This window comes from Wyeomyia smithii, chromosome 1 (genome assembly GCF_029784165.1).
Source record: "Wyeomyia smithii strain HCP4-BCI-WySm-NY-G18 chromosome 1, ASM2978416v1, whole genome shotgun sequence".
Lineage (NCBI taxonomy): Eukaryota > Metazoa > Arthropoda > Insecta > Diptera > Culicidae > Wyeomyia > Wyeomyia smithii.
In genome coordinates, this window is record NC_073694.1 from 178,333,360 (window position 1) to 178,354,853 (window position 21,494).

Sequence of the window (21,494 nt, forward strand, 5' to 3'; positions counted from 1 at the left end):
AACCATCATTTCAATGTATCGTACAATTGTGATATTCTACATTTTATTATGTTTCCAGCATTTTTTTTTTTTTTGAATTTTTTAACATTTTTTATATTTTTGACAGCTTTAAATAATTTGGCCACTTTTCGATTTTTTGCACATTTTGTGATTTGTATTAACTTTGTAACATTTGTTATCTCTTTGACATTTTTAACAATGTCACCTTCTTACCATTTTTGACATTTTATATTTTGACGTGGGACTACGTCTTTCTTCACTATACTAAGGTACATTCTGTGAAAACTGTGGTTGGCGGAATGGAAGATTTTAGATGCTAATAGCGCTCAAACAACTGTTCCGATTTCCATAGGTAATATACCGTTGAAAAGCTGAAATATACAAGATTTGTATAACATGACAATTTTAGTTACCATTTTCTTATAACTCCGTGAAAATTGCGGAAAAGTTTGAAGGTCGAATATTCACATACATTTCTCATACGATTGGTATATTTCCCTAACGCAGACTTCAAAAACATAGACGAAACGATTTCACGCATTCAGTCATTGGCTAGCAATGCCAGCCAATTGGCATCGCATTCATCACTCAACGTAAGCGACGAAGAAAGAAAGCAGAGATGCTTCCACGTGATTGGTTATTCCCCCAATCACCCAAGTTCCCCACAATGAGTGTGTGTATGTGTGAGTGGCATGTGTGTATGTGTGAGTGTGTGTATCTATGTGTGAGTGTGTATGTATGTGTGAGTGTGTGTATGTATGTGTGAGTGTGTGTATGTATGTGTGAGTGTGTGTATGTATGTGTGAGTGTGTGTATGTATGTGTGAGTGTGTGTATGTATGTGTAAGTGTGTGTATGTATGTGTGAATGTGTGTATGTGTGTATGTGTGAGTGTGTGTATGTTTGAGCGTGTGTATGTTTGAGCGTGTGTGTGTGTGAGTGTGTGTATGTGTGTATGTATGTGTGTGTATGTGTGTGTATGTGTGTATGTGTGTATGTGTGTGTATGTGTGTATGTATGTGTGTTTGTGTGTGTATGTGTTTGTGTGTGTATGTGTGTATGTGTGTATGTGTGTATATGTATGTTTGTTTGTCTATGTTTGTGTGTGTGTATGTGTGAGTGACATTTATGACAGAATACTTGTATTCTATTGCAACAAGTTGTTTATTTAGTACTTCAATTGGTATTTCTATGACAGTGACCATAATTTTATGCAAGTTATTTTTAGCACTGAGCTTGCTTTGCGTTCATTTGTAACATGGGACTGACCAAAATTCAAATTGTTCTAATCAATTTGGTAACAAAAAGCTTTTTCTTGCGATTTTTTAAAGCACCGGGTACGTGAAGAAGTTTTTGAGGTTTAAGCAAAAAGTGATGAGAAATTACATGGGACTGATATGCATTTATGGGCAGTTCATGTGGGTATTGGTATTTGTATGCTGTGGTTTATGGGTGGTTTTTGTGATATGTTCATGGATTATTGTGTATGGTATTTGTACGTTTGGTGTGTGATATATACTATGGCTATGACAGAAGTGAATCTTTACACCCACCATAGTCCCACGGCAAGCCTACGTTCGTGCACTCAAGCACATACTCTTTAACTTTTTAATATTTTTGACATATTTAAAATATTTTTTTTTGTTAGAAGTGGTCCCAATTTTGTTCATTTATGTATTCATTTCTCGGGTGAAAAATTTCTATCGAAGAAAAACTCATCATCTTGATCAACTCATTCGGGTGATAGTTTTTTTTTGCAACGATTAGTATTGTTATTTCGATGCAGCAAAAATAGAGTGCAATCTAATCCTCACACGGCAGAGTCGCAGCGCCCCGACGAAGGGGGCTAGCGAGGCGGACACCAAGCATGCATTTCCTAGGTGAAAGGAAAACGGCTCCGAGGCGCTTTCAGGCACGGGCCCATTTGCTAAAGCAGCAATTATAGAGCCCATCACACACACAACACAGCGAAGACAATCTCCGTCTTCAGCGTGGTGCATCCAGATGGAAAACGCCCGAATCGCGCGGTCCAAGGAGAGGAGTGAGAGAGGAGCAGAACGAAGGAACCGCTTGACGGAGCGCATTATCTGCTGCCGCCGTTCCGCCGCTAAATACTCAGGCGTCGAACGAACGTCAGCGCAGTCAGTCAGTCAGTCAGACAGTCAGCTGCACGTGATGGTACCGCGTGTAATCACAAGGAACTGGCACAACATGCAAAATGCTGTGTTGTACATCGTTGATGAGTTGAATTGCAGTGGCGGGCAATCCTGGCTGTAACGAGCATGTAATGCGCACTGTTTTACAAACGAGTGAAACTATAACGGCTGCGCTTTGCAAACTGCAGCCGGACTAACGGGACCGCTGCGCACCTGAGTCGAACCGCATCGGAAATAATAGTAATTAGAAGGAAAAGAGCAAAGCCCTTTTCCCATACAATCTAATCCTCCATCCCCAGCGTTGGGTGGTCACTTCAAGCTGTAACCGTATGAGTGCGCGCAGCCTGCTAAGCAGCTGTGGATTTGTTTTTAATTAAATTCCCACCGTTTTACGGGGAAGATTTAATTATACGTTCTGCCGCCGCGGAGGGCATCCCAGGAAGTGGAGATCCGTGGGGCGATGATGACTAATGCGAATGCGTGTAAGACTGAACGGAATGAAGACCTAAACGACGATGCGCCATCATATTTCGCGCAACATAAGAGAACAGTGAGAGGCCAACCCGTGAAAGGGACTCTCCATTCAAGTATGCACTCGTGACGCGCGTAGGTTTTGCACTATGTCTGCCCCCAACAAAAGGCGTTCTGCGAGAGGAATCCACCCAACAGGGTGGTTCGATTTCATTGCGAAACTTACCCGCAACTGGGTCAGTTCTCGGTTGGTCACAGCCCACCGCTTCTCGAAGACGATGAAACCTTTCAAGTTAGGCCACGGGCATCGAACATGCGCCAGTATGACCGTGTACCGCATTTCATCTGTATCTTCTCTCGGAAAGGAATTTCCAGCGTGGGCGCAGCTCTGAAGTGCCACCACACAGAGCAGTATGTACAAGGATCCGAAGGTGCGGGGCGACGGCAGCGGGTATATCTCTCTTCATCGCATCGCAGCAACCACACGTAAAAGCTCGTCGTCAAGAATAACAATTGGAGAAAAAAAGGAACAAACATGGAATTGGGAAGACACTATAGACGCCTTCCAAGGCGCGCTTGCCTTCAAACCCGTCCCCTGCCGCAATTCCCCGGTCCGTGAACCGAAACTAAATCATGTTTGCTTTCTGAGAACTTGAGCCCAACATTTCGTAATAATCACGGTACACAGATCTGGTCGAAAGTATTTTTTTTACCTTACCTCGAATGTGGGTTGGTGGATATCCATCGAAATTCTTCACGGGTGCGTCCAGCATCCCCCGAACTAATTTTGGCGCTCCGCTTGTCCACTATTACAGTCACCTTATTAACACCTGGAATCTTTTCGGTTCCTTTCACACCTCGACCACTTCGAGCTTCTGTCACTAATTTTCATCGGCAGGTGTGACTTTTCGCCACGCTACGCTTGCTTTGATTGTCGGCGCTTGACGGTTATTTTCTATTTTCCCTTTTCTATCCCTTAGCCGCTCACTCGGTAAATCACTCAGACCGCATCGGATAAGCCACTCGACACTGGGCTCCCTGATGCGCGAAATACTCCTTCCTGCCTTTCCTATTGTTGTATTTAGTATCGACACGGCCAACTATAACCTTCCTTCCGTGGTGATGCTCCCGGGATCGAATTTCACGTTTCAGCCTCACATAATTGCGCGAAGCTCGTATTAACCGTGAATTGCGTTTTTTCTTTCTCTCTTTTTTCAGCTTCTGGTTGCTTCTTTCCCATCGAGTACCAAGGCGAATACATCACCCAGAACACGGTCACCGACGGTGCGGTTCGTTACAGCAGGATAAACATCACCGAGAGCGCAATTCCGATCTGGGGCATGTGTCACAAACGACACGACAACAATGTGGTGCTGGTCACCGGCACCGAGGAAGCGTTCTGCTTCCGCTGCTTCAACCTGAAGCTGGTCTCGAAAAACGTCCTCCGAGTGCTGACCGCCGACAGCGATTACATCTCCAAGTGTCACACCAACGAGGAGAAAGCACTCGCCTCCTGTCTGGGGGAAGACGCCCTGCAGGACGAGGAAAAAAGCACCGAAATTATTCTTTACAGTTAGTATTAACACGAGACACTGTCCGTAAAGATTCTAATGATTTTTTTTGTTTTTATTCAGAATTCCGCGACTGGAATGGCGACGAAGTCCGCCAGGAGTACTGTCCGATCCACGGTCGCTACAAGTTGACGTACAACATCGACAACGGCACCGAGGATCAGGTGGAGTGCGAATCGCAGGAATCGGAAGTGGACAACTGCCCGTCCGGGTCGGCACTGAACTTACGCTTTCGCAATTGTGCCTTCCGCGACCAGGAGGTCACCTTCGAGTGTCTCGGCCATTGGCGTGGCCTACGCAATCAGAACTACGTCGCACTTGTCAACGCGAACGGAGACGCTCGGCTTGGGCCAAAGTATCGCTGCGCGACCTGGGTAGAGAACCCCAAGAGCGGTGAAATTGAGATCTCCTTCAGCAAGGACTCCACCTGCCGGTCGATTAATAAGTACCATCGCAACCAGAACTCGTACGGAAATAACATCCACAGCGAGTACCACAGTGAGGTGGTGTCACTGAAGCCGATTCCGCAGGAATTCGGCCAGATCAGTCAGTATTGCAGGTAGGTTGGTGATTATGAACTAAAACAATCAGAGTGTTGAGCAATACTATTTTCTCATAGCTTCCCCAACTGGCTGATAGGAAAATGGGAACAGGTGATCGTCAGCCAGAACCAACTCATCTACAAAGATCACACCTCATTCAAAACGTACACGATGAAGTGCGTGAAGAACCACACCAATCACGAAGCCGATAAGTACATCGTTTACAGTCAAACCCAATGGTAGGTGTTTTCTAATCTCCATTCATAATCTCCAAGTAATTCAACTGTCGAACTCCACAGCGGCGAGGAAAAGTACCAATGTCTGAAGATCCAGCGCCGGGACGAGAACGTGTTCGAGTTCCAGATCAGTTCTCGCTCGGAGCCGAACTACACGAGTACGATTTGCAACGAGTTCTACTTCAACGACGATCGCTGGCTAACCCAGGGTCGACTGGACAGCAACAGTATCGTTTCACCCTGCCCGATCGTGGGCGAGTTCTCCGGTGTGATTCCCGACGATGAAGGACTCTGCGCAAAACTGTCGTCCGAGTGCGGCTCCCCAGATATCATGTACTACCAGATATCAGCCTGTGAATTCGATGAGATCTACGAAGGTTTGTCGCTTATCATAAAAAGTTGAAATAATGCTCAAACTAATCGAATTTTCTTTTCCTCCGTAGAAAGGGAATACCGCTGTCTGGGCCAATGGACCCACCGAAACATCGTGTACACGTACACCCAGCGACGGGACGTTGGCACCTACGAGTGCTTCGTAGGAACGATGCTCTCCGATCGGCAGATCTTCATCAAGGAAGCCGGTGAGCACTGCCAGCGGGACGTGAATCCTCATCGCTTCGGTATGGAGCTGAACAAGGTGGCACACTGCAGTGTGCCGGAAACATTCAAGCCGTCCAGCCGGCCGACACACAAGTATTCCGAATTGTCCACGATACGGGCGTCCACGTCGTCCGGCCACAGTAACAACTACAACAACAACAACAGCAATCAGCAGCAGCAGCATAGTTCCTCGCCGTCCGTGGTGGCCAATACGACGCCCTCGTCGCCCGTGGTCACCACCGGACGAAGTAACACGCAGTACACGGTCACGAATCAGCAGCAACCGAAGCAGCAGCAGCCGCAGCCACGGCCCACGGCGAGACCGAGCGTGCCCGGATCGGCCGCCGCCGGTACCCGATTTGTACAGTCACAGCAGTCGTCCTATTTATTATTGTTAGCAACTCTCATCTGTGTTATATTAGGTTGTAATAAATTTAGGTGTTAAACAATTTTTATTTAAATTAAACTGGGCTGGATTTTACTTTCAACATGTTGAGAAAATCTTTGAGGTCTAATTCAACCGTTAAGTTTGTTTAATTAGCAAAAATCGCAAAGCTGATCATAAATGCTTACACCTGAAGAAACTGTGCGAGAGAAGAAAAGTGCAATGAGTCAAAGTTTAGAGAGAAGGTGTTTTTGCGACAGTTCGTAACTATGGATAAATCATGGCTGCAACCTTACACTCCTCTGTTTCATCGGCAGTCCAAGACAACGCTCCCGCTCATTCCGCATACGATGTAACAGATAAATTGAAGAAATCGAGCTATGAACTGGCTCACCACTCTCCGTATTCGCCAGATTTAGCCTCGATCGACTATTTCCTGTTTTCCCGGTTGGTGTGGTTCTCTCACAAACGAATCCACTCGAATGAAGAGGTATGACTAATTCGAAAGACTTGACACGTAACTTCACCAAATTGGTATCGAAATGTCAGATCACAGCTATTTAACTGCATTATTCCAGATAATAGTCTCCAAATCCATCGAAGAATGAAACTTTTTTCTTCAAATCCATCTTTTTTTCATTAGTCGACAGTTCATGTACTAGCTATAGTAAATCAGCGAAATCTTAAAATCATTGAAGAGTTTCATATATAACAATTTGAGTAGACCTCTTTAAACGCGGCCGTATCTCGGATAGTAGCCTCTACTTTCTCTGGTTACTCATTCGATTCTTCCGGTGCAATTACAACTCGTTGCGTGAAACAGGTCGACCCTTATTATATTGATGTGTTTTACCATATTACACAATAATTATGCTAATAGCAAGATCCGAGTAACAATTCTAGTTCTATTGCACTCTTTTAGTGATTTTAAAGACTGCCATTAAATCTAAGATGGCCATAAAAGCCCGCAATAATCCGAACACCTTCAAATCAGTGTAACTCTTGCAATAAGGCCGTTTACAAATTTTATTTTCATTTTATGTCAACCCCTCCCCCCCCTTCGAAAATCTTGAATATTAGAAGGGGAATAAAAAAAAAGCTCAAACCGTTTTGTTCATTTCCTTGGTTTTCCGACAGCATAAATGCTTAATTTAGCAACAAACAAGTCAGGTGACAGCGAGAGTGTCGTCGAAAGGCAAGCGAAATAAATAATAATAATAATAATAATAAAGTGTTATTTTTCAACATTTATTTGAGTGCAAGTTACAAACGTCATAACTTGCACACAAACTTTGATCAAAGATATTTCTTTTTTTTTCGTCTCGGTGTTATTTATTTTTTGCCACCCCCTCTGCTAACTTTGATAACCTTGGACATAAAAAGAATTCAAAATTTGTATCAGCCTAATATTCAAGCGATTGCAATAAGGCAATCCACGAGACAGTTGCGATCAGCTGATTTCAGTTTGTTTTCATCTTTTGACATCTTCAGGTTTGTACGAACGGTCGCAACTTGGATGCAATGCGAATCGAAAAGTGTGTAAAACAACAGTTGTCCCATTGGTTGCTCTAGTATTGTGGGGCAATCCTTTACCCAACAATAGAACACCACTTTAGATTTACTTTCCAACACTCAAAGGTCTCGTGTTCGGTTGTGTTTTGGTTTTGCAACTTGAAAAACAACAACAATAACAAACTTACAAGCAATGGAACGTCACCCGTGGATTGTCTCATATGAGCTACTCTTTTCACTCAAACATAGCTAGGCGTCTATTGGCCCTAGCGAACCTATACATTAGAGAAATGACAAGACACTCACCGTTAAGGCAACTGTCAACATCAAAACGGGCGAGCTGTATAAATTTGCATTGCCGTTATCCGTTTTGATGTTGACAGTTGCCTTAACGGTGAGTGTCTTGTCATTTCTCTAATATATAGGTTCGCTAATTGGCCCTGACGACTCTGTTGATATTGGTTTGGTTTTTACTTGCGAAAGTGAAGGAGGGAAATGTTTTTGCTTTTGTTTTCACACATGAATTGACAATTGCATATGAGATTTCGCGTGAGTGCGAACAGCCTTAAAAATCTCTTTTACTTGTGTCAGGGCCAATTCTTACGCCTACTTTGATTTGTTTTGACATTTCGTAAACAGTGCTCAAAATGTCGACGAACGAAATAGACGTGTGCGAACGGAACTTGTACAGAGTCGTACCGAAAATCCTAATCTCTCGATACGTGAACTCGCAAAAAGCTTGATTTGCCCAAAACCACAGTCCACAATGTGTTGAAAACGTTTTCTGAGCTTTTGATTGTCGGAAGGAAACCAACAAGTGACAAAAATGTTGGTCGTGCGGATCATTCTATAGACAGAAAGCCGAAGGAGAATTTGGAGAGAAATCTGCGCGTCCAGAATTCGTTTAGAAACCAACAAAGTGTTCCGGTTTTTAGTCCTATAAAGTCAAGAAAGCCCCCAACTGCACGATAAGCGTTTAACGGTAAAACCAGATGATCGAAAATTGTATTATGATTTTCTGACAAAAGTTTCACGCGTCGTAATGAACGATGAAACATAAGTCGTGGAAGACGTCAAATGACTTCCAGGGTTGGTCTATTACACTGCAATAGCCAGAAATTATATAGAAGTGCATTTCAACACGAAAAGTATGGCTAAATTCCTCAAAAAATATCTTGTTTGGCAAGTAGCTTGTATGTGGCCGAAAAAGCTTATCTGTTATGATCACTGTCACAATCAAAAAGCAAATTTATCAGAAGAAGTGTCTACAAAATCAATAGCTGCTTTTCTTTGAGAGCCATGATGATTATTCTTCGTTTTGGCCTGATTTAATACCTCGCAACACTCAGGAGGAAAGATAGGCGGAGAGGATGTTGAGAGCAGCGTTGCCACTAAGTTTTGAATAAAATCTGGCAAAACGAAAATACAAAGTCTGGCAAAAATCTGTCACTCAGTTTTGGATAAAGTTCCTGGCAGAATTGAAAGTGATGACCTTTTTTTGCTCTCGCCGGGTGTAGGTAGGTAAAGGCCAGGCACGGCCCATCTCCCAGTAATGACCTTTTTGCGAGACGACGCGGAGCTCATTTACAAATATCTGGCAGATTCTGAGGTTCATCTGTTTGTCTGGCGCACAAACAGAAATCTGGCAAAATCCAGATTTATCTGGCATACTGGCAAAGTTGGTTGTGAGCCAATCGAACAAGAAAGGTAACATATAGGTGGGAGGTATTGCAATCATGTACAATAAAGAACGTGATTATTTTTATGCGAGTTTCTTGTTTCATTGCTAACCAATATCAGAGTGATTTCCAATCGAAGATTAAAAAGTTTGACGTCGTACACAAATTACGTAACGCATGAGGGGGGCGGAGGGGGTTGAGTCTGCGTTACTTATTGTTACATAGGGAGGAGGTGGGGGGGAGGTAGACCGTTACGTAACTGTGGTGTTTGCTCAAAATTGCAAATTTAGAGGGGAAGGCAGGTTGTCCAGCGTTACGTAATTTTAGGGGGGAGTCATATCGAACGTTACTTATTGTTATATAGGGGGGAAGGGGTCTAAAATCTAGCTTTTTAGCGTAACGTTATTTGTGTACGACGCCTTTTGTATGGTTCAAAAATAATGATTAATTGTGGTGAAAGTGTATAAAATGCAACATAGGCACAAAATATAACATTTCCGTGGTTTTTGCGATGCCCTTAATTATTTCCCTGAACTTTTAGCATCACCCCCGATTATACGAGTCGAATGAAAAAGTTAGTCAATATTGCGCTTTGAGAGGAGAACTGGCACCTCTGACATGGGAAACCCAGTTTCCAAAATGGCGATTTTTTTTCACCACCCATCTCTCTCTGAGTTGTGAATTGATTTTCCGCCAGCACCTGGAAAATCGATAATGCTTCATCGAGACATCCGCAAACAAACGTGCAGTCAACGGTGAGTCGTGTGAGTAAGCGTTACCACGTAACTCTGAGCATCGCAGGGAAGGAGAAATGCGGTCAGAATGAATGTTATTTTAGTGATCATGATCACAAGCGTGTTGTGGAAGCACTCAAGGCCCAAACAAAATGGATACGTTTGCGTTGCGTTGACGTTAATTTGACAGAAAATGTATGGGCTAACTGTCAAATTGTGACAAACGTATCCATTGTGTTTGGGCCTCTACGCTAAATCCCAACATTTCGGTCAGGGATGTGGCCAAAAAGTTGAATCTTTCCAAGTCTTTCGTTCAGAGAGCCAAGGCATGGGAGGAATGCATACGTACAAAGTTCAGAAGGCCCGGAAACTGTACACTCAGATGCTGACGAAGCCTCATTGTCTCATCATGGATGAGACGACTTACGTCAAGGCTGATTGCTGGCAGCTTCCGGGGCTGCTCTTCTTTAACACCCAACACAAGTTTGATGTTCCGGAGTAAGAAAGGATGCAGAGATTGTCAAAGTTTGCCAAAAAACACCTGGTTTGGCAAAAGGAGTGTGCCGTTCGAGACTACCGGGACTGTAAACAGAGATATCTACCTCAAGGAAGCATCCGATTCCTCTGTCCAAGCGACACGAGGAACCTACGATCTTTTTGCTGGGTCTAGCTCCGTCCCACTATTCAAATTATGACCTGGAGGGGTACGAAGTCAACAGGGTCACTTTCGTACCCAAGGGCATGAACTTTTTTTTGTGTCGTGAGTCATTAGAAGTGAACTATTCTGCTTTCAATCTTCTAGATTAAGACTCTAGGGGTGGATAGATTTCAATTATAAAGTAAATGTTCAATCAGAATCCTTTCACTTTCTTTACCCTTTTGTAAGTACAGGCCATGTTCGATTTTGGCAACACGTCCACATTTAAGTTTTTTATGATGCCTTCCGGCCTGAAAAGAAAATTTTCATTCATAATCAAATGCGCCGTTCACTTTCTAACCGCTTGAAATCGTCGCAACAAAAAAATCTGGAAGTGTTCCCATGTGTGTAAATTTTACCGTTAAAGTATAGAAGTGAATTATGCACAGCGAAGAAAAATTTTTGGTAAATTCAATATTCCGAGTTCCAAGCTTGACCTTCTATCTTACGCATAGACTCATTTAGCAGTTGAATCTGTACAGAAGTTGCAGGGCTAATGCGACGATTCCTCTGATACAAAAATTCCTTCCTAGACTGCTTCCTAGAATGCATTACCTGACATATAAAACCTAGTGTGAAATTAACATCTTACTTCGAGGCTAACCGAGGCCTTTTGATTTGATTAATTTCACTTTTACATGTTTTCCTTAATTTAGATAAATGAATCAATGTGTTTCAAAAAGAGAAATACACAAGAGAATGATTTTTCCACTCATTGATTCTAAGCAGAACTGGTAACACTGTACTCCGAGATTTTTTTCCCGTTTGATGAACAAACAGATTTGCATTTTCTTTCCTGTTCCGCGTTCACCGGTAGAACTATCTATTCGTCTGCAAATGCAAAATTTTGAACAAAAATCATTACACGGCATTAAATAGCGATTCAAAAGTGAATACAGTGAGGTTAGTGGTGGTGACAGAGGTAGGTATACGAAATCCAGTTATGAATATTGGAATACTAAATTTTCTTTTTCTAGTCTTCAACTTGTAGCCTAAATCCGGCACTAAATGTATCCGACCTGCATAGTGATCAGGATTTTAACAATTCTGCTGAGTTTTTAGACGATGAGGATTCTACTGAATACATCACCCTGGATCCGGAGTTTGCCGAAATATGTACAGAACCCGAGGCAGGTTCTCAAAATGAACAACTTTCATGATGTTTGCCAGCCATCAAACGCAAAACAACGGAGAGTACGTTTGATATTATGATTTCTTGCTACAAAAAAGATTTTCGCGGACAACATCATTCCAAAGGAAAAGTGGAAGCGAAGGTGATTGCCAAGGAGTACCATGTTTTCGGTTACTCACCAGAGGAAGTTTTGGAGCAAACCTGGGAGGTTGTTAAAAGTCATATTCGTCGGGAGGTCATCGTGTACGACGACCAAAATTTTAAACGAGTTAAGTGGGCTGACGACGCAGATACTAAATTTTCAGATATGGATAAATATATACTGTTCAAGGACCTTCATCGCAAGCGTACATATCGAGTGTCTGAACTACAGCAGAATTCGGATATTATGGTTAAATGGAGAAAAAAGGTTATTGACGTGTACCTACATGTTTATTCGTTAGCGATAGCAAATCAAAAGTTGTATGATCTAGTGATGAAATTGGAAGCACCGGATGATCCAGATAGATCAGAAGCTTGCAGCAATAAGTCTTATCAAGGAATAATAATTGAACTAAAGACTATGCATCCAGAAGTATCGGCAGATTCATTCGTGTGGAGCAACTGGGCGGAGCATGTAGAAGCATCACCAGGATACAAACGTGACTATGTGAAGCAGAATCCACCAGATGAAATTCGATTGCTTCTTAGACCTGCATCAAATGATGATTCAGTGCTACTAGAAGAAAACCGCCGAGGGCTTTTTTTCGCGAAAACTATAGCTCGTGCCATGGAAGGCCATATCAAAGGCCTAAAGGAACACTCCACGCAGCTATCAGCCGCTGCTAGTATGATTGATGCACGGGTATTGGAAAAGGAAATACAACTAAAAAGCCACAACGAAATGTTGACATCAATGCAACGGTCACTTGCACCTGTGGAAAATGAGCTTAGCCGATCACTGGCGAAATTTGTGACAGATGCGGAGGATGTTGATCATATGTGAATAAATGAACCCGCTTTGCAACAATCGTCATTGAACTGAAGCTCAGCAAATTCGATAACATAATTTCTTTTAAGATATGATAAGAAAATAAACAGTATGATAAGAAGAGTAGTATGGAAAAAAAAAATTTTTCAAAATAAGAAACAGGTTTCCGAATGATAAAAATAAACATTTTATCGAATGATATATCTCAGTTTTATTCATTCATTTTATTTACCTAAATAAATTGATGAATGTACTTGCATCAACAATATTATTGCTTCACGTTCTAAAATAATTCCGTATTCAACCGACTTATTCTGATTCTAACTCTGAACAAAAATCAAAATTTTCGATAGGTTGATTCAGCCCAATTCGGGGATTAAACTTTCCTCCTTCGGTATAGCCACAATTTCTAATAATGTTCGAACAGTCGTAATTTTTGAAGCTAAGTAAAGCATCGTCCACAACTGTTCTGAGGTTTTTTAAACCATTTTCTTCATAATACCGTCTCAAATATCGCTTGATAATTCCAAAGACTATTTCTATGGGATTGTAAAAGGGACAATATGGAGGAAGATATATTGGAACTATGCCTAGAGACCTTAGATACATGATAATGTGTTTATCGCAATGGATTCGAGCACTGTCCATCACCCAAACTGAATAGAAGCCAGGATATGTTTCTACGTTCCTAGATAGGAGTGCGAACGAACGACAGCATTCAAAAAAATTCTTCCGTGTAAAAGTCCCTTTCGTCATAAATGAATCAAGAAGACCACCTTGACCTAGAAAACAAAGAGTTGACACTCTCGGGCGGCGACGAAATTCACCACGGAAAATCAATTCCTCTATTGCGTAGCATATCTCTGCTATCGAAGGCGACCTCATCTAAAAAAACTAAATTGGGCAGATCCCATTGAAACGATAGCTCCTCGCAATATTTGACAATATCAGCACTACGGATTTGCATTGCACGAAGTTTCTTCCAACTCATACCCTCTGCATGGAGTATTCTTACTATCGAAGATCGACTTATTGATGCCGCAAATCTATGAAAAAAACGTTTCTGTGCTTCATCGAGAAACAAAGTTGGTTCCCTCGTGTATAACTTTACAAGCCACTGCCGTTTTGCCTTCCCAAACTTTCTGTACACCATTTTTCGTTCCTTTTCCGAGAGGATACCATTTTGCTTGTAGGACGTAATCCAGGCGCATATTGTAATTTACTTTAACCGTAAATTTCACAGAGTTGCTGTCTCGATAACCCAAGAAAATAGAAACCATAAATGCAATGATATTTTGTGTTCAGGCTGGCTCGTTTGGTTCGTACATTGTGCCAAATAATGTTAGACATTTTCTGAAAACATTGAATCTCAGATGATTTCATCGAAATATTCACATTGTTTATTAACTTACTCATAAATAACAAAACACGAGAGTTCTGGATACAGTAATTTTTTCGGTATTTGCATGAAATTCGTTACTAGATTTTAATTGATGAGCGAATCTACATATTTATTACATGTTTGTTGACAACACAAATGACACTTACTCGCTTGCGACGGTTCTGGCGACGATTTTGATTCATCGCGTACGATAAGGTGGAAAACATACAATATAACCAATCCGAACAGTGTTGTCCAATGTCTACCAGACTGAAGCGAGAATAAATTTCCACGCTTGGATGGTTGCTGGTGGCAACACGTCCAAAGTTTATAGGTTGCCAAAATTGAACCGTGTCAAAAACGAAACGTGCCAAAATCGAACGAGGTCTGTGTTTGCTAATAATTCCAAGCCTCAACTAGTCGTAAGTATAGCGTATGCTGATTTTAGCGTTGGTGCAGATCAACTAGGTAGGTTAAATATAATCCGTTAGCTAGGTTAAGTATTAAATTTAAATAATCAATAATTTTAAGTAGTACATTTAAGTTATACGCTAATTTGATGATAAGTATGGAGTAGGTAGACGCCCGGCTAGACTTCTCCTTTTCCTTTTTATCCGCAAGTCAGGAGCGATGACAGATTCCGTTGGTAATATAGGCTATTTGGCCTACAGGGCAGACATCATGAGAATCGATAAAGATGTTTGATGATTTGGGGTTTACCGAAGTCGACGGACATGCTCACAATGGACGAAAATTGCCGATTTTTCATGGGTTTACAATCAATCATAGTAACCCTAGGGGCTTGACAACTTTATTTTTAAGAGAAATATTTCGATAATATTATACGATATCAAAAGATATATGTATATATCATTGCACGATGACGTCACAAAACAGGAAGAAGAAAAAGATTTGACAGTTGCCGCGGGTTTGTTTACATAGAAAAATTTTCGGCTCGAATAAAACAGCGGAAGTTTCTTGTTAAAAATTGCGTTTCCAAGAATAAACCAAAAAAACACAGTAACGAATTCGCATAGGCGGAGATTTTTCCCATCTTTATCGTACTCGTATCATTCATTTTCACTCCGGTCACATAAAAAGTGAATAGAACACCTTGTAAACAACCCCGTGGGAAGTGTCAGAAAAGTGAGGTTATTTTTCGTGTGCAATGGTCTATTACGATATTTATCATTTATCTGTCACATTCATATCACTCCGACAGATTTCGGCAATAATGTGCTGTAAAGTATTCGTGATACAGGTAGACAGGCACCCGAAAATGCAACGATAAATACTTTGTAATACCGAATATTGGAAATAATTCGCAATATATCAATAGTGTCTTGCCTTTAGTAGTAACCCGTGAGTCAGCAGAAAAAAATTGACAGCTTAATCAGTCGAACTCTAACCATGATGGCGAAAACAGTGAAGCTACTTTGTTCAGAAGTGTACGCGTTCAAAAAACGGTACCCCGTTGCGTCGAAAACGGCATCGTGCGGCAGCTTGTGGTTCCGGCATCTACACTATAAAGAATCGACACGTTACTGCCAAGTGGATTCCACTTACTTCTGTGCTAATAAATGAAACATTTCATATCTGAGTGGAATACCCTTGCGTTTCACTTCACAGTACAAAATCAAGTGTCTTACACTTCGGTTTGCCATGTCATGCGTACCAGAATCAATCTTTTTCCACTCATATTTCAATGCTAAAACATGTCAAATGCCAAAACACGTCAAAATACCGTGAATTCCAATAAAAATCGATATGGGTCGACCTGTTAAAACGATTAGGTTGGTTTATTGGTATTCATGTGTAAAAAGCATTTGGTATGAGCGTATGATTTGTTTCTTGGCACTATTGGACAGCGACAAAAAGCTCCAAAGGATGCTGACGAGAAGAACCGAGGGAAAAGTGGCTACATCGCTGCGTGCGCCTGGCCTGGAGGTGATGGACGACGACACCTGTCTCACCCTGGAGGGCAACGACTGGCAGGACAGTTCGTATTTTACTTACCCCACGAATAAAGTGAGCACCGAGGGAAGTTCATTCCACGAACCAAGTTCTCCAAGAAGGTGCTACTATGGCTGACATTCAGCGAGAAAGGGATTTCAAAGCCGCTCTTCTTTCGCTTCGGACGGGCCGTGGACGTGAAAATTTATAGAACGAAGTGTCTGCCGCAAATTGCGTCGTTCATCAAGAAATGCCATAAGGGCGAAGACGTGGTGTTCTGGCCGGATCTAGCGTCGACCCTCTACTCAAAGCGATCGTTGGAGGAGATAGAGCCGCTGAATATCGATGTGGTACCCAAGTCGAAGAGCCCGCCGAACGTCCTCCTGCTGCGTCCCATCGAGAATTGCCCAGAGCAAAGATGAAGCGTAAGACCTACTCCAACAGTAGGGTGGAGTGGAGGAATTGATTTTTTTTTCTTCATAGGAATTGATGGAATTGTTCCGGTTTACTGCCGGAAGGCCGTTCGTAAGGGCGTAGAATTTTTTTGCAAGTAAGCTAACATAATTACCTTCCATGGGAACTTCAGCGAAGTCAATTATCTGTCTTGGTTTTGTAGTTTCTACAGATTTTTTCATTTTGTTAGAATTTCGAATAAAAAGTAAATGTTTGTGTATTAAACGACAGAGATAAAAAAAATTTTTACTAAGCATCAATTTTTTTTATGGGATCGAATTACGGGTTAGTTCTCTTTTGATCTATTAACTATAATCATCCCGGGAGAGAAAACTGAAAAAATCCGTAGATTACCGCAGATATTTCAAATAACCCGTGGAATCATACCGACAGAAAGGCAAAGTCAATTTCATTGGATTCACAACAGATGAAATCCTTGAATTCGTTTGGAAGAAGCAAACGACAGCTGAAATGTGTAAGGTTCTAGAAGAAACCGCTGTAGAAAAATCTGTTTCATGCTAAACGTTGCTGAGGAAGGAGTTGGCACGATTACAAGAGATGGAATGAATCTCCAATTCCTAGGCAATTCAAAATCGCAGGAGCGAAAATGGAAGAAGGTGGCTCAACTATGCTTAACATTACGCGAAAGTTATGATCCACTGGTGATGGTATCGAGAATCTAGAGGAGAAAGACGGTCAAGCAGCGGCTGTTGGCCGAAGAGAGAAAAAAGGTAGACCACCGGGAAGATATGATTGGCGCAGTGTTCATCGGAGGTAGAACGAAGCGGCAGAAGAAGTTTACCGGCAAGTGCCGGTGAATGATGGCCAAAAAAATCTGAACCCGGGAAGTTCTAGTTCAGCCTTGATTCAGGATGCAGTAATCATCTCGCGACGGATGTAAATCTTCTGCGGTTCAGGCGAAAACTGAAAGATCCTTTTATCATTGATGTGGCCAAGAATGCCGTAACACTGACCACAAAGTATGCTGGAGAAATCAAAGGTATGTCTAACAAAGGTGTTGAATTTACCATCCAGAATGGCTACCCGGTCTTCTGTGTGGTTCTGGTGTGGAGATTACGCAAGTGGTGACGATCTATTAGGGGAAAATGACTTGACTTGTATGGGAAAAAAATTGACGCTTGAATTTCGTTTTATAGTAGGGCTCTTTATACGGACTTTAGCAAGACATTTGACAGAATCGACATACCATTATTGCTCTTCAAGCTCGAAAAATACGGAACTGAAACAAAATTTTTGGAATGGCTGCAGTTATACTTAACAAAACGAACACAAATAGTCCGCTTTCAAAATTCCTTTTCAAACCCAATAGAAGTAACTTCTGGGGTTCCTCAAGGTTCCCACCTGGGCCCTCTTCTTTTTATATTATACGTAAATGACATTTTCTTTCTTTTTTAGTCAATTCATGTGCTTGTATATGCTGATGACATGAAGCTCTTTATAGAAATAACCAATGCAGAAGACTTCGAAATATTCCAGAATGAAATTAATGTATTCTACACTTGGTGCAACAAAAGCCTATTACAACTCAACATTAAAAAATGTAATTCAATAGCCTTTAGCAGAAAAACAGTAACACCACCTACAAACATTTTCTTAGGAAACCAACCAGTAGAAAAATGCAAAATCGTAAGGGACCTAGCTGTAATCTTAGACTCCAAACTTACATTCATAGAACATTATTATACAATTATCAACAAAGCAAATAGTATGCTGGGCTTTATAAAATGCTTCGGCCACAATTTTCAAGACCCATATACAATCAAACTATTATATATTACATACGTCCGACCAATTCTGGAATACCGTAGCATTGTATGGAATCCCTATATTGCCACACATGAAGAACGCATTGAATCTGTCCAAAAACAATTTCTTTTGTACGCGCTTCGTAAGCTAAACTGGACAACATTTCCCTTACCATCATATGAAGCACGCTGCATGCTTATATACATACAAGCACTTAAAGAACGCCGCGATCTTTCAATGCTTTATTTTATCAATGACATTATTTCTCAACGCGTGCAATCTACTCAATTATTATCACAACTAAATTTTTATGCACCCAGTCGTCAATTAAGAAATCGTAAAATATTTTCGGAAAATTCTCACAGAACAAACTACTCAAAAAATGGCCCAATAAATCGCATGATGCGTCACTATAATCAGCACTGCGAAAATATCGACATCACCATGGGCAGAAATCAAATAAAAAAAAACAACTAACTACTGGAAATAATGTATAGAATATAAGAAAACATTGTATTATTATAACTGTAGTCTACATTTGCTTGACGAAATAAATAAATAAATATCTGAAAAATCGAAAAGAGCGACTTTCTGGGTTTTAATTTGAGAAAATTTTTGGGCTGGAAAATCCTCCGTTGGCCCTCCTCAAGATTTTCTAAGTCGAGGGAAGTCGTTTTAGCGGGATAACACCAGATCCCGACGTTTCATGCATTTTTAAGACATTTGACATTGAAAAATTCGAAACCGAAAACCGTTTCAGTGAAAATATGTGACATCTGGTGGTTCAGTTTTTTTTAAACTGCGGGACTTTGCAAAGGTGCACATTACCTTTGAGATGAACGCGGAACATTTCGCGGGACGTTTTTTTGCGCGAGACATTTTGTTAAAACGCGAGACTATCCCGCGAAATGCGGGACGTCTGGTTACTTCATATTAGGACAACCGTGGTTACCTGATGACCCAAAATCTGGAGTGTAAACATGCAAAACATACCAAGCGCAATTTTATTCGTGAATGCATACGAGTGGATCTTTTCCGGATCGAAAAGCATTGAGGGAAATAAAATCGTAGAGGAAAATCCAGCCAGCCCTAAACGTAGGTGACCACATCCACAATAACAAATTTTCGAATTTTCAGCAGCAGCGCAAAATTCGTTGAATAGAATTCGATTACGATACCTTAGCTAAAGCTACTTTGATGATGATCGTTTCTTCTGTGTCTGTAAACTAGTGTGCAAGACGGATTTCATTACATTGCATATCTGCAGGCAAAACTGAATGCAAGACAAACCGAAATTTTCGTTTTTTGACCGACTTTAATTTTTATTCAATCATTTTTATATAGAATAGTCCTAATAATATGTTTAAACTTTAATTAAACGGATTTTTTAGGAACGTTCAAAAACTTCCGGAAGCCCTCGAATTCACCAGCCACAATTTCCTGTAACCCAGCAGCTCCTTCTTACAACGCTCATACCACGCCACCACTTTCGGGTACTTTTCCAACTTCACATAGCAAACATCGATAGCTGAAACACTGGCCACCAAAGAAAAATCTGCAATGGTTAGATGATCTCCGACAGCGTAACGGCTTCTACTAAGGTACGTCTCGAGGAATCCCAGCGCCTCGCACAGTCTGTCCCGTTGGGCTTCAGTTGAGGTCGCCTTATCGTTCCACATCGGCGAACAGTAAACGAAAAAGCGACTGTACAGAGTACCCAGGTCAAAGTTCAGCCTGTGCTGGATCAAGGCTCGGGCTTTCGCGGCTCGCGGATAGAGCGGGTGATTCTCTTTCGCGTAGGCATCCATCAGGTAGGACAGAATCGCACGCGATTCACTGAGAATTAAATCGCCATCCACCAAGGTGGGAACCGTGTGTTCCGGATTGATCTATAAAACGATACATGTTATCAAGCTCCGTTAAGTGTCTTCCTAATGGATTCTGAACCTACCTTGATAAAATCCTCTTTCAGATGTTCTTCCTTATCGAGGTCCAATGATTTCGTATTGATTTTCAAATTCAACTGGCGGCCAAGTAGCAAAACAGACCAGCACGGTGGGGAGAAGGGGGTAATATAGAGCTCCATTTTAATAAAAATTAATATCAAAATAATACAACTGCTAAATAACACTTAACGATTGATGTTCCGCTCGGAAGAGCAACATCAGCTTATATATACGACGACGTCCAATTCAGAACTACTTTTCGTTTACCCACCGTTGATAAGATAATAAATGTATGCGAAGCAGCAATCTGACTGGACGAGTTCTCGAGCTGACATGAATGAACGCGAACCTCTAAAATTGGCTCGGTTATGCAAACGGACGTGTTTTCATTTGAATTTGATACAATTCATAGACAAGCAGACGGGATGACTTAGGAAAATATTGCCATCAAAAAGGGGGTTGGGCTGTGACTATTTCACAGTCAAATATTTTATTCCATTTTACTATGATGCTTACTAGCTAATGCTTTCGAGTAAGCAGCATCATCCTATTAAATTTAACGCTAACAAAAACATCATAGAAACATGAGCGAACAAAAATTTTCACCATATTTTCAGGATTGAATTTAATTTATGCAACTACAATTTAAAACAAAGGTTAAAATGCACCTTAGACTAATTGATTGGTCGTCTTCACAATTCTGCACGTTTGAAGGAACTTTCTCAGACACAGAAACAATCTAGTCGATTCATCGCTCATAATCTTATCTAATCGATCAATACAAAAATCTGTGTCTCTCATACAATGATAAAATTATAAGCCTACCTAACTAGACTTTCCACCGCCCGGCCCGGAACTGTCGCCCGTGCTTTTATTTATGAAGATTTAAGGGCTATTCCCACTGCTTCCGTTCCGGGACCGGGCCGTGGCTGTTCCGTGTGTCGTCCGGGCTCGTTTGAGATTGATTGCATGCGTTCATATGAACGCATTCACACCGACGCGCCGTGCCCAGACCGGGGCAGCGTTGAGTTGCCGTCGTGCTGCCGCAGTGCGAGAGAAAAACTATCGTTGCCGACGATACTTTGTGTTGGCCGGAGAGTGCACGGAAGGCACTCGGGTGGATGCGTGTATGTTGTAGTGACATATTTCGCGCGGAGTGAGCTGCGGTATGAAAAAAAGAGAATAACGTTCTTTCACATACACACATCAACATTTCTCAGCCAGAGCGCAGCGCAGGCACGGTTCAAGCACGGCGCAGTGTGAATGCATGAAAAGTCCCGGACGAGCCCGGTCCCGGTCCGGTCCTGGAA

General features: G+C 41.7%; 2 protein-coding genes and 1 long non-coding RNA gene across 3 annotated transcripts in view; 1 reads left to right on the forward strand and 2 right to left on the reverse strand.

The window, feature by feature from the left end:
• Positions 1 to 3,512, reverse strand: part of LOC129730675 (uncharacterized) — a 55,308-nt gene extending 51,796 nt beyond the window's left edge. The window contains exon 1 of the long non-coding RNA XR_008728905.1: positions 3,345 to 3,512. This is a non-coding gene — a long non-coding RNA (uncharacterized LOC129730675). The remainder of the gene's footprint in view (positions 1 to 3,344) is intronic.
• LOC129730552 (uncharacterized) overlaps positions 1 to 6,041 on the forward strand; it is a 78,205-nt gene extending 72,164 nt beyond the window's left edge. Inside the window, exons 2-6 of the mRNA XM_055689974.1 lie at positions 3,845 to 4,198; positions 4,261 to 4,756; positions 4,817 to 4,978; positions 5,039 to 5,352; positions 5,419 to 6,041. Coding sequence (XP_055545949.1) covers positions 3,845 to 4,198; positions 4,261 to 4,756; positions 4,817 to 4,978; positions 5,039 to 5,352; positions 5,419 to 6,020 — 1,928 coding nt within the window. The 3' untranslated portion in view covers positions 6,021 to 6,041. The remainder of the gene's footprint in view (positions 1 to 3,844; positions 4,199 to 4,260; positions 4,757 to 4,816; positions 4,979 to 5,038; positions 5,353 to 5,418) is intronic.
• A 13,492-nt stretch (positions 6,042 to 19,533) lies between these two features.
• Positions 19,534 to 20,516, reverse strand: LOC129730644 (glutathione S-transferase 2-like). Its single transcript, XM_055690154.1, has 2 exons — positions 20,190 to 20,516; positions 19,534 to 20,127 (listed from the first exon to the last, which is right to left on the reverse strand). Exons 1-2 carry the CDS (start codon positions 20,322 to 20,324, stop codon positions 19,636 to 19,638), a joined length of 627 nt encoding a protein of 208 aa, XP_055546129.1. The 5' UTR covers positions 20,325 to 20,516; the 3' UTR covers positions 19,534 to 19,635.
• Between the last annotated feature and the right edge of the window lie 978 nt (positions 20,517 to 21,494).